Source organism: Macaca nemestrina, chromosome 4 (assembly GCF_043159975.1).
Source record: "Macaca nemestrina isolate mMacNem1 chromosome 4, mMacNem.hap1, whole genome shotgun sequence".
Lineage (NCBI taxonomy): Eukaryota > Metazoa > Chordata > Mammalia > Primates > Cercopithecidae > Macaca > Macaca nemestrina.
Window position 1 is genome coordinate 113,562,885 of NC_092128.1, and position 14,235 is coordinate 113,577,119.

Sequence of the window (14,235 nt, forward strand, 5' to 3'; positions counted from 1 at the left end):
CTAGAGAGACTTTTTGGGCTGCCGTGCGGGAAAGGGAAACCCAAAGAAACAGAGCCTGGCAGTCTCCCTGCAGTGGGGTGATAGGATGAGAATCAGTGAGGCCGCAGAGGCTGGAAGTCACAGCACAAAGCACAGAGAGGAGGGAACTGCTCAGAGGAGGAAGCTGAGCAGGGAGAACCTTGGAGATCCACAGAGGATTCCCCTCAAACTTTCAGCTGAGTACTAATCAGTGCATGTGTGTGAGGAACTACCCCAGGCTGGTGAAAGAACTACCCAAGCGGATTAGCAGAAAAATCCTAGGAACTCACACAGGGCCAAGAATAGTTTGTATTTTTACCATCAAGAGTGAAACAACTATATTTAATATGCCCAAGTAGGCAGAGGAGAGAGTGAGCATGCTAAGAAGAGACATTGGGGGTATGAAAAAGATCCAAATTAAGCTCCTGAACATGAAATATTAATGTCTGAGTTGAAAAATATATATGATGGGATTAAAAGAAACTTGGAGACTACAGAAGAAGATTGCAGTCACCAATTGAAAACACAGCATTAAAAGCTATACACCAGAGAAAAAAGTTTAGAAAAAAAAGTGAAACATTGGTGACCTATGGAACATAGTTATGCTACACAGCTGGCTGATTTACATGAAACTGAAGTCCCATGGAGGACTGGGGACTTATATTTGAAGAAACAATGGCTTCAATCTTCCCAACTTTGGTGAAAATGTAAACCCACAGATCCATAAAGTTCAATTATTCAAACACAAGAAACATGAAAAAATCTTTACCAAAGAACAACATATAATCAAATTGCTCAAAACCAGTGATAAAGGAAAAAATCTTGAAGCAGCCAGAGGAAAAAAGACACACTGTGTACAGAGAAATAAAATTAAGAGTGACAGCCAACTTCTTGTTTGAAATAATACGAACTATTATAAGACAGTGGAACAATATCTTTAAAATACTGACAGAAAAAAAAAAATAACCTGTCAACCTAGAATTTTATGCCTGGCAAAAATATCTTTCACAAACACAGATGAAAGCAATCCGAAGCAAAACAACAAAGCTACAGGCATCTTACCCAACTTCAAGTTATACTACAAGGCCATAGTAACCAAAACAACATGGTACTGATATAAAAACAGACACATAGATCAATGGAACAGAATAGAGAACCCAGAAATAAAGCCACATACTTAGAGTCAACTGATCTTTGACAAGTTGAAAAAAACATACACTGGGGAAAGGAGACCCTATTCAATAAATTGTGCTGGGAAAGTTGGATAGCCATATGCAGAATGAAACTGACCCATATCTCTCCTCATATACAAAAATTAACTAAAAATGGATTAAAGACTTAAATGGGAGACCTGAAACTATGAAAATTCTAGAAGAAAATCTACAAAAAACTTTCTGGACATTGGCTTAGGCAAAGAAGTCATGACTAAGACCTCAAAAGCAAATGCAATTAAAACAAAAGTAGACAAATCAGACTTGATTAAACTAAAAAGCTTCTTCACAGCAAAAGAAATAATCGACAGAGTAAACAGACAACCTAGGGAATGGGAGAAAATATTTGCAAACTATACATCCAACAAAGGACTAAAAGGAACTCTAACAACTCAAGAAGAAGAAAAAACAAAGAAATAACTCCATTTAAAAGTGGGCAAAGGACATAAACAGACATTTTGCAAAAGAAAACATACAAATGGTCAATGAGCATGTGAAAAAATGTTCAACATCACTAATCATCAGAGAGATGCAAATTAAAACCACAATGAGATACCATTTTATACCGATCAGAATGGCTATTATTTAAAAGTCAAAAAATAACAGATGTTAGTGAAGATGCAGAGAAAAGGGAACACTTATACACTCTTAGTGGGAATGTAAACTAGTACAATCTCTGTGGAGGTTGGAGATGCCTCAAATAACTGAAAATAGAACTATCATCTGATCCAGCAATCCCACTACTGGGTATCTAACCAAAAGAAAAGAAATCACTATATCAAAAAGATTCTTGCACTTGCATATTCATTGCAGCACTATTCACAATAACAAAGATATAGGACCAATGTAAGTGTCCATCAGTGGATGATTAGATAAAGAAAAAGTGATACACACACACACACACACACATCATGGAATGCTACCCAGCCATAAAAAGAATGAAATCATGTCTTTTGTAGCAACATGGGTGGAACTGGAGGCCATTGTCTTAAGTAAAATACTCGGAAACAGAAAGTCACATATCACACGTTCTCACTTGCAAGTAGAAGCTGAATAATGTGCACACATGAACATAGAGAGTAGAACAATAGATGTAGGAGACTTAGAAAGGTGAGAGGGTGGGAGGTGGGTGAGGGATGGAAATTACCTAATGGGTACAATGTACACTATTCAGGTGATGGGTCCACTGAAAGCCCAGACTTCACTGCTATGCAATATATCCATGTAACAAAACTACACTTGTATCCTCTAAATTTATAAAAAGAAAAAAAAAACAACAACAGAGGTGAAATAAAGACTCTTTTGGTCATACAAAGTCTGAAAGAACTCATCAACAATAGACCTACACTACAAAAAATGAAGGAAGCCGTTAGAGGGCATAAAATTGGAAGGAATAGAACGTTCATGTAAATGGCTTAAACATCACGATTAGATGACAAAGAGTTTTGAATCGTGTCCCCAAACAAAGTTCAACTAGTGTTGTTTAGGAGACTTTGTCATGGTTTAAAAAGAGGTCAACAAATTAATTACTGAATATTCCTCCCCAAAAGATGTAGCCTGGTCAGGTGCAGTGGCTCACACCAGTAATCCTAAGACTTTGGGAGGCTGAGGTGAGAGGATAACTTGAGCCCAGGAGTTTGAGACCAGCCTGGACAACATGCCAAAACCCCATCTTTACAAAAAACACAAAAATTAGCTGGGCGTAGGGACACATACCTGTAGTCCTAGCTAATCAGGAAACTGAGGTGGGAGGATTACCTGACCCAGGAGGTTGAGGCTGCGGTGAGCTGTGATCACACCACTTCACTCCAGCCTGGGTGACAAAGCAAGATCCAGACTCAAAAACAAAAACAAAAAAAGGTAGCCTTATTTCCCTCCCTTTAAGTGAGTACTTAATGACTTGTTTCTAATGAATAAAATGCGGCAGGAGTGATGATGTATAACTTTCAAAACAAGATTATAAAAGGCATTATGGTCTCCTCCTTTCTCACTCTCTTGGATCCATCCCTTGAGTAGGAGTCACCTGACATGTCATGATGACACACTTAAGCACTCCTACAGAGAGGTCCGCATGGCAAGGGACTGAGACATTCTGACAGCAACCAGCACTGACTCATCAAGTATGTGAGGGAGCCATCTTGAAAGCAGATTATTCAGCCCAGCACAGTCTTCAGATGACTTCAGCTCTGGGTAACATCTTAACTGTAACCATGATCATGAGATGCCTTGAGTTAGAACCATCCAATAAGCCATCCCTAGATTCCTGACACACTGAAATCATGAAATAATAAATGTTTATTACTTATTTTAAACCACTAAGTTTTGGGGTAATTTGTTATGTAGTTTAGATAGTAAATAAGAAGTTAAAATCTCAAACAAAATGATATGCTAAACCTCTTAGAATGCCTAACAGCATAGCAAGGAGATGCAGACAAAATATTATTGGGATCATGATGTTGATACTAGTTGATATAGACTTCAAGTCTACCAAACTTCCTTTCATATCTGAATCTGGAGAGATTTAAACACCACTATGTGGGCAGATGTTAGGTATAATTCATCATAGCCCAAGATGGAAACATTTATATGGAGAAAATGGGCTGATATTCAAATTTCTCTGGACTTGCTTACTGCTGCTCCAGGGTAAGAAGGGACATGAGTACAGAGAAGGCTAGGTAAAGGTGTGCTACTTATTACTAGCTAGGGGCAAAATGTATCATTTTTTTTTTGTAAAAACTAACATTTAAAATCAAGCTATCAATGTCATGAGCTCCGATATAACAAAAATGCTTTGAAAAAGTACATAAAGCACAATCTTTTAGAAATATATGGAGAATTGGGAAAAAATACAATATTAGTATAAACTTTGCCCAATTCAAAAGGCAACTGGAATGATCTACAAATAGTTGGACTTGGAATTACTTGCTGTTCCAACAGTTTATTAAATGAAACATTGCCTAGAGGCTTGACCACTGAAGAAGTCGGCTGAGTCCAAGGCCAGGACCCAGTGCTCCCAGAGGCCGCTCTTCCTCCAGGGGTGCACCTACCTCAAATACACAGCTGCCTTGGCCCAATGCTAAGTGTCTGCAAGTGCTTTGGCAAAAGAGGTTTTTGGAATTCTCCCAGCTAAGCATGAGAGCTTGCCTGCCTCAACAATCATTACATGGAAGACTCCTTCTTTGCTTTGTCTTCAGCAGCTATTTTGGTTCAATCCATCTGTTTGGGTGAACTTGGCCAGCTTGCTTTAAGCCTCTCAGCAAACTCCTGCCGTAAATATAAGGGTGTCTATAAAATATTTTCAACAGTGAAAAATAACCGATGAAGCTAAGTGATGGGTAAATGGATTGTGCTAGCCTTCCAATGTCTTTCATAGGTTTGAAAGTTTAAAAACTAAAATGTTAGAGAGGGGTGGGGGATGCCACGTATTAAAGAAATAACATTAATCCAAGATGCGGGGGAGGTGGATAGGTGAGGGTAGCATTAAAATGAGTGGGTACTTGCCAAAGCTCTGTGGTGAATGCATAGGAATTCATTATGCTTTTCTCTCTACCCCTGTACATGTTCAAGATTTTTCACAATGAAACACTAAAAGAAAATCAATTGTAGATGGAGTATAGTATGATTCCACTTCAGAAAAAACAATTATAGAGAGAAAGCAGATACGCTTAAATGTGTATGTGAGGGATAGGAGGGCTGGCACACAGCATGCTGTTAGCACTGGTTAGAGAGGATTCGCTGTGTCATTATACCTATTTATAATGCACTGTTTGACTTATTATATAATATGCATGTATTATTGTTATAATTTTCAAAACATAAAAAAGAATTTTTAAAATGATACCGTAAAGGGAAATAGACTTAAATGCCTTCAGGCCTTAGGAAGATATCGATGTGTGACAAAGTCTGGGATTTTGGAGAACTGTAGCAAACAGGAACAAACCAATTCCATTAAAAAGAAATTCACTCTGTATGTCCAACCAGACACCTCCAGTTTTCAACCTCTGAACAGACCCCTTCTCAATATCCCTTTCATAGATAACAGTCTAACAGCCGTACTGAGCTGAAATGACCTCTTCTAAAAATAGCCCATTTGCAATCCCTGCCACCCGTATTCAGGAACCAGAAACCAGTTCTTGCTGCTTTCTCACAGACTTCAACATACTTACTTCAGACTTTGACATTTTCTAAGACATTGATTCCAGCAGAGACAAACCTGAATAGACCAATAATTGTGGAAAAGTTTGGGAATATCGTCAAATAACGTCTGTCCCAAAATATACTGGACTAGGCTATTTTATTGATCATTTAGACCAATCTCTCCAAGAACAGATGATGCTTTGGTTCACATGAATTGCCTGGGGGCCTAGATAAAATTGGAAATCCTCTCAACACATTTTGTATAGCTTTGAAAACCCTCACAGAGCACAGAAAAGAAAACTACTTGGCCACCCTTGATTATAAATAGGCAAGTATGAACAAGTTGAACCAATACCATATTAAAAGAATAATGCACTATGGCCAAGTACAACTGTCTTTCCAGGTGTGCAGCAGCAGGGACTCTAATAGAACATGTGTTTTTACATTAATAGGTTAAAGGAGGCAACCCATTACATAATTTCAATTAAAGTAGGGAAGCTGCCTCTGTGATTGTGTGTAGGTGACTGTTCTGCATCAGAACCTCTTCTTATGTCTAGGGAATTCCATACCTTGTGAGTACTGTATGGTGTGAGAGAGAAGATGGAAGTAGAAATTATGTATTCTTTCAGCTTCTTCTGCATCCAGGGCATGAGTACATCTCCTAGGTTTGGCCAATCATACTGACACCAGATTTGAATAAAAATTAAAAAGGTAAGCAAAGAAGTCAGGGCAGCAGCAGCATCATGTCCAGGCTCTTGGGTGGCAGCACAGCTGTGCCCCCAGACGAATCCAGGGTCATCTGGTATGCAGAAGTGATCTCACAGGTTTCATGGATGATTTGGCCGTCATCCTGATTGATGTCTCCCCACTTCTGAGGACTTTGCCAGCCTGATTCCTCATCTTCCATGGGAATGGTCTGGGCCCCCCAGGTTCCAGTTTACAAATTCCCTTTCTGATTAGATCTGCTAGTCAGTTCTTTCACTTGAAATTGAGATCCTTGAATCATAGAGGCTGAAAGGGGATCTGGTAAAATTAATTAGCCTTCTTAAATTTAAAAATAAACAAATAAAAGTAAACTTTTAAAAAAACAAAAATAAAAAGTGGCTTGCTTGATGCAATACATACTTGCCACATATATTCTACTTGATAGTGAAACACTAAAAATAGTTCTATTAAAATCAGGGCAAAGACCATGGCTGCTGTCAGTGCAGTTGTTAACATGTTTGAGGGAACCAATGCAATAAGAAATAAAGAGAAAATAATGGGAATACTGAAAAGGAAAAGAAAGTCATCATTATTTGCAGGTGATATGATTTTATCTGGAAAAGCCAACAAAATTAACTAAAAACTCATAAGATCATACAGATAGTTAAAAACATTAACCTGTTAAAAAGTAAGTAGTAACAAGTCAATGAATTTTTCTTTCTTTTTTTTTTTTTCTTTTTCTTCCGGGGGGTTAAGTCTCGCTCTTGTCCCCCAGGCTGGAGCGCAGTGGCACAATCTTGGCTCACTGCAACCTCTGCCTCCCGGATTCAAATGATTCTCCTGCCTTAGCCTCCCACGTAGCTGGGATTACAGGCGCCTGCCACCAGGCCCAGCTAATTTTTGTATTTTTAGTAGAGACGGGGTTTCACCATGTTGGCCAGGCTGGTCTGCAACTCCTGACCTCAAGTGATCCACCCGCCTTGGCCTCCCAAAGTGCTGGGATTACAGGCGTGAGCCACCGTGCCTGGCCAAGTCAATGAATTTTTCTATACATCATCAGTGACCAGTTTGTGCTAGAATGGAAAAATAATACCCAGAAATATTTCCTAGAAGATAATTCCTACAAATACTGTTGTTGGGAAATATATATATAAGATCTATATTAAAATCTACAAACCTGTAATATATAAATGTAAACTTGAGAAACAATGTAAATAATGATTGATATTTATTGAAAATTGTTGAATAAATAACAAGACATATCCATGGATGTAAAATTTAATATCGTAAACATGCCATTTCTTTCTAATCTGTATTTTAAATTCTAGTGAGAACATGAGTGGGATGAGATATTTTTTGGAGAACCTGACAAAACTATTTTCAAATTCATAACTGTGAACGAGTGCCCAATAAGAGCCAAGAGAATCTTACACAATGAAGAGGGCTTGCTCTGTGAGCTATCACATCATCTTATAAAGCTAGGAAGAGTAAAACAAGGTGGGAATGTGACCCAGAATAAACAGAAAAATAATAGAACAGAAAAGAAAGTTCAGAAACAGAATCAAGTGTGCATAGAATATAGCAATTACAACGTAGCACAAAAAAGTGTTTCTCCATCTAACCAACATATGAAATTGTAACATAGTACATTTGTCAAATGCAACTACAGCCATACTTACATGAAATTTATAGCATTAAATGCATATATTAGAAAAGAAGAAAGACTGAAAAACAATAATCTAAGCATCCATCTAAAAATTAGTGAAAGAACAGCAAATTAAACCCATAAGCAGAAAAAAATGAAATAAAATACGTCAGTATAAAAAGTATGACATCATCATCATTATCATTATCATGTAGAAAAGTGTGAAGGATTATCAATTCCAAAAGTTGGTTCCTTGAAAATACTACTGAGGCCGGGCGTGGTGGCTCAAGCCTGTAATCCCAGCACTTTGGGAGGCCGAGATGGGCGGATCACAAGGTTAGGAGATCGAGACCATCCTGGCTAAAACGGTGAAACCCCGTCTCTACTAAAAAATACAAAAAACTAGCCGGGCGAGGCGGCGGGCGCCTGTAGTCCCAGCTACTCGGGAGGCTGAGGCAGGAGAATGGCCTGAACCCGGGAGGCAGAGCTTGCAGTGAGCTGAGATCCGGCCACTGCACTCCAGCCTGGGCAACAGAGCAAGACTCCGTCTCAAAAAAAAAAAAAAAAAAAAGAAAATACTACTGAAATTGATAAACTTCTGGCAAGCTGATCAAGAACCAGAGAGGAAGAAAACATACATCATTCATATAAGGAATGAACAAAGGGACATCTCACAAATATTAAAATGACAGAACAAAAATATTATCAACAAAGGGAACATTGCCAGATTCATATTGTAAAGTCAGCCAAACTTTGATACTGCAATCTAATAAAAAAAATAAAATCTTACTACATGCTAGTAATATGTAAAAAGAAATAATACATCCCTAACCTTTTGATTTATTCTTAGAACATAAGGCTGATTTAACATTCAAAAATAAATAAATGTAAACTACCAAATTAGCAAAAATAAAAAAGGGAAAACCTTATATAATAACCTCAATGAAATAGAGAAAGCATTTGATAAAATTCATCATCCATTTATTGAGGGGGAAAAGACTCTCAGTATATTAGGGAGAGAGGAGAATTAACTCCTTAACGTAGAGTATCTGCAAAAACCTATAGCAGATCTCTGAACAGTCAAATGGTAAAATGTTGGAAGCTTTCTGAGACTGGGAACCAGATAAAGATTTCTGCCTATTTGACTTTTATTCACTATTGTACTGGAGGTCTTAGTGTAATTAGACAAGAAAAAGAAATAAGAGATAAAGGATTAAAACGGTAGAAAGAAAACTCTCACTGTTCTCAGATGGTAAGATTGTGTATTTGTAATTACCTTAAAAAATACTGATAAATCATTATAATTAATACATGAATTACCAAGGTCTATGGAAACCAGATTTTAAAAAATCAACTTTATTTCTATATACCAGCAACAAACAAATATAAATTAAAATTTTTAAAATAATGTCTAAACATCTGATACATAAAAATAAAACTAACAAAAGATAATGAAAAGTTCTTCACAGAATCTGAAGCACTATTGCAGGAATTAAATACTTTAAGAAGAGGTATATGAACATTCAATATAGCAAAAATTTCAGTGTGCCCTGCAACTAATATAAGATACAATGTAATCCCAATCAATATTTAAATGTTTGGGGGAGAGGAGGTTGAAGAGGATTCTTTAATTTACATGGAAATGGAAACTATCACAAATAGAAGAAAGATACTTTCCACTATATTTAGTAGTATAGACCTATATTACTACCTATATGATACTATCAGGACTAGTAAACGTACAGTAATTATTATTATTTTTCCATTCTAGCACAAACTGGTCACTGCTGATATACAGTGCCTGAAAAAGACTTGGTGGGGGCATCCCAGATGCTGGCAGTGTTTTATTTCTTGGGCTGGATGGTGTTTTTATGAATGTGTTCACGTGGTGATAATTCACTGAACGGCATCATTTATGAAAAAGCAGGAAAGTGATTGGTCAACAGATTAAGTTATAAAATTTGGTTAAGTTCTAGCAGAAAATGTTAGATACGATTTCACACCATATAGTAAGATTAAGTTATAATATCTGGTTCCATTCTAGAGGAAAGGTTAGATATTAATAGCATTTCATGCCATATAGTAAAATAAATTCCAATAAGCTAAATAATTAAATGGAAAAAATAGCACAATTTAAAGTTCAAGAAGAAAATATGGGAGAACATACAACCTTGGGGAGCAGGAAGAAGACGAGAAATTGAAGGTCATTTGACATACGATCCTCAGTGCACAACACTGAAAAGCAAAAAGATTTCTGGAAGTATATACACATTTTAAAATGATGATATGTAAGACATCCAAATACGATAAACTGGGAAAATATTTATACTACATAAGCAGTCTAAGAATCAACATGTTTACTAGTAAGATTTTTTTAAAGATGAGACTCAAGAGACTTAGACGTATGCAGGTGAATGACAATGGAAAGAGCCCACTGGGAAGAGGAATTTTATATGGAATAAGTTTCCTGAGACTGTTGGTGGCCCCGCTTATAATTAACATAGGGCTGTTCAAAATATATAAAAGAAGACTCATTTAATTGTAAAACCATTACATTGTTATTTGTTCTTCAGCATTGCCAAACATTGTATTCAAGTCTTATTCAAAACAAAAAGTAAATCTTACCTTTTCCAAGAAGAGCAACTTTTCTCTCTCCCACATAGTGGTGGTCTCCCTGTGATGACAGAAGACAGAAACCAGGTCCCGGGTCATTCTGTCCCTTCTCAGAAGATGCCCCTCTCTGAAGGAAAGTGACCGTCTGTGGGAGATGTGTCGACCTGGGACCAGTCTGGTGCCCACTGGAAGCCCACTCTCTGTTTACAAGACCCTACACAGCCCCCTCTGGGTCTGAGTGGCCTCTTCCCAGAGTCCTTCCTTCTGTGAGTGGGCTCAATAGTTCTGAGCCACCCTTAAGGTGGAAGGGAGGTCAAAGGTGGCTGTTTGGGGGTTGCACAGAGCTTGGACCTGCAAGAGAGGTCCCTTCAGTGTGGGATGGAGCCTGAGGCCAGAAGAGAAGGAGGGCAGGCTGAGAGTGAAACCAGGGCCAGCCATTCCTGCACCCACCTTGTTCAGCTCAGAACTTCCCAAGAATTTGATTTCCAACTTGGTTTTCTAAGTCTTAGGAAGGCATATTTGTTCATCAGGAGGATTAAACATATTTTACATAACAGCTTGAATTCTAACTTTACATTGTTTATGCACACAATATGTGAGTCTCCATTTGAAGTCTGTCCTGCACTTCATTTATTACAAGGGGGGGCAGATTGCTGCCAAAAGCCCAAGTGATAGAATGAGCTTGGAATAGATAAGGGAGTACCTTTGTACTGTCAGAGAGAGAGAGAGAGAGAGAGAGAATGAATAAGAATATGAAGCATCCATGGCTGTAAATCAAGAACCTTGTAGGTGTCATGATAGAAATTGAGAGAAGTCCTATCTTTACTTTAAAACAGACATTTCCAATCTTTTGGCTTCCCTGGGCCACATTGTCTTGGGTCACACATAAAATACACTAACATCAACGATAGCTGATGAGCTGAAAAAAATTAAAAGTCAGAAAACAATCTCATAATGTTTTAAGAAAGTTTACAAAATTGTGTTGGGCTGCGTTCAAAGCCATCCTGGGCTGCATGGGGCCCACAGGCCATGGGTTAGACAAGCTTGCTTTAAAGAAAAGATTTTTTTTCCTTTTAAGTAAAAGTCGAGAATGTGTGAATAAAGAAAGTGTGTTGGATGAGAAATTTGAAGGATTATGAATGTTTGAATTGTGTTAAGAAAAGAACGCATAGCTAGAGAGTTTTCTAACCTTCTTTATGTCTTAAAATGCCATAAATATTTTTCCATATCATCCATAATCTTTCTACAGTATCACTGTCAATTTCTGTATAATAGTCCATTTGAAGAATATGCCATATTACATTGAACAAATGTACTATTTTGGATTTGTGGGTAATTTGTAATTTTTTTCAATTACAAAAATTACCCCCTAAGCATCACCAGAGATAAATATCTAAATATTTCTTAGATAACTTTCTAAGATAAATTCCTGTAAGAGTAATTTTTGAGTCAAAGGATAATGTTTTAAAAGCATTTCCAGATTCAAACTTCTACAAAGTTTGAATCAACTCATCCTCATTTTCTATGCTGTAAGAGAGTAGTAGTATTCCAGCACCATCACCAAAATCAGGTAGTTTTGTTTACTTTATCATTAGTATCCACAAATTTCTTAGACAGAAAGATCCGGCTGGTCTGAAGGTAGCAGGTTATCTCAATTGATTGTTCATAGTCAGTTATAGAGCAAACTGCTTGCTCTACTCTTTCACCCCTTATCACTACTGCACTTGACTAGTTGATATGGTTTGGCTCTGTGTAGCCACCCAAATCTTATGTTGAATTGTAATTCGCAATGTTGGTGATGGAGGTCATTGGATCATGGGAGTGGTTTCTAATAGTTTAGCACCATCCTCCTAGGGCTGTCTCATGATACAGTTCTCATGAGATCTGGTTGTTTAAAAGTGTATAGCACCTCCCACTTGGCTCTCACTTCCTCCTGCTCCAGCCATGTAGAACATGCCTCCTTCCCCTCGCCCTTCGGCCATGATTGTAGGTTTCCTGAGGTCTCCCCAGCCATGCTTCCTGTACAACCTGTGGAACTGTGAGTCAATGAAACCTCTTTTCTTTATAAATTACCCAATCTCAAGGAGTTCTTTATAGCAATGTGTGAACAGACTAATACATTAGTCTTAAAACGTTTTTTAAGACCCATCATTATCTTAAATTTGCTACCTTAGATTACTAGTATAACTTTTTAAAATGTTTTAATTCTTCTTTCATAACTAGTTTGTCCTTTTTATTTCTTTCTCTAATGGATTACTCATTTTACTTTTTGGTTTGTCATTGTTCTTTAAGCATTATTAATATCTCCATTATACGGGTGACAAAAAATTTGCCTAGTTTTTCTTACCATTTACATTTTGTACTTAACTTATAAAATTCAGGTTGCAAAGTGAAAATTAAGAAAACAAGAAGACTTGTTGAGACTTCTTTTGTCTTTTTCAAAAAGGTCGTGTGAACATTACTATTTTCCCCCAGATTTTAGAAAATTATGCTCTTCAGGGAAAAAAAGGCATAAATTCCAGAATTCATCTTTGCATGCTTATTTCTAATTATAAGAATGCTATTTAAGACACATTGCTTGTCTTACCCATTTGAATAAGGCAAATGTTGAGTGTAAGTCTCTTCTTGGAGTGAAAGAAAAAGAGGAGAATGGCCTCCCATTACAACTCTACGAGGGTGTTGGCAGCCACATGCTCCCAATATTCCTGGGGGAGAGAACGCACTCTTCAACATGTACAGAAATGGAATTTCACAAATGAGCTTTATGTCCAACAGGAAGCTCTGAAATCTGGATGCTGTGCAGGCATGGCTGGAAAATATGTCACATGGATCTCGTGTGTGTGTGTGTGTGTGTGTGTAGAAAAACATGAGATTCAGTCTATTTTGCTAGTCTTTAGTTGGAGAGGTAATACATTAAGAATGGGATAGAGTCTTATATGAAAAAACACAGCCCAGCAATTTGGGAGGCCAAGGCAGATGAACCACCTGAGGTCAGGAGTTTGAGACCAGCCTGGCCAATATGGTGAAACTGTCTCTACTGAAAATACAAAAATTAGCTCAGCGTGGTGCTGCATGCCTATAATCCCAGCTACCTGGGAGGCTGAGGCAGGAGAATCGCCTGAACCCAGGAGGCAGAGGTTGCAGTGAGCCAAGATCATGCCACTGCACTCCTGCCTGGGTGACAGAGTGAGACTCCACCTCAAAAAAAAGAAAACAAAAACAAAAAACAAAAAAAAACATGGAACTGAAGGGTGGGGGAGTACTTTGTAATAAGTGCTATTTTAAACTGGCAGTGGAGTTTCCCAAACAGCTACTGTTCTGCCCCTTGTTGACATCAGTGACATTCTGCTGCATTACATTATACTTTTTTGGCAACTAGAGAACTCTTGGGTCCAGCATGTGCTAATTATAATGAAAATAGAATGATTAACATATATCAGAAACTTTTTGTGGTAAGCACACACTAAATGTCTACATGTATTTATTTGTTTAATCCTCATAATAAACTTACGAAGACGTTATTGTACCCATTTTCAAATGAGGGAAACTGAGAAAAAGAAGGTGAAAAACACACCTGTACATATATGAGCCACTCCTACTGAGAATAATTAGAAAAAGAAGGAACTGAACTTTAGGACTACATAAGGCAATAAAGCATGGCAGAATGTGAGTAGAAATGTTTACCTTGGGATAAATAGATCTTGATGGTAGATGAGTATTCTTGTATCTTTGTAAAAGCATTAGCATTATGCACTCTGAGACTATGAGGGGATAACAATGAGTCAACGTTAGGAAAGTATAAGAGAATAACTAATTTTATTATTTATGATTTGTATGTCTGATAACAAAGTGACGAGTTGAACAGCAGCACCTTTCTGCTGGGCTGAAGGGTTTGTGTGGGAAAGT

At 37.6% G+C, this 14,235-nt stretch overlaps 1 protein-coding gene across 4 annotated transcripts in view; it reads right to left on the minus strand.

The window, feature by feature from the left end:
• LOC139362851 (uncharacterized) overlaps nucleotides 1–14,235 on the minus strand; it is a 183,966-nt gene that overhangs the window by 154,845 nt on the left and 14,886 nt on the right. For 2 of the 4 annotated variants that reach the window (XM_071095098.1, XM_071095097.1), the window contains exons 3-5: nucleotides 10,342–10,390; nucleotides 9,887–9,951; nucleotides 5,936–6,636 (exon numbers count right to left, since the gene is read on the minus strand). The exons of 1 other annotated variant lie outside the window; for it this stretch is intronic. In XM_071095098.1, the coding sequence (XP_070951199.1) occupies nucleotides 6,399–6,636; nucleotides 9,887–9,951; nucleotides 10,342–10,390 (352 nt within the window). In that variant the 3' untranslated portion in view covers nucleotides 5,936–6,398. The remainder of the gene's footprint in view (nucleotides 1–5,935; nucleotides 6,637–9,886; nucleotides 9,952–10,341; nucleotides 10,391–14,235) is intronic. One more of the 4 variants, XM_071095099.1, reaches the window with a different exon arrangement.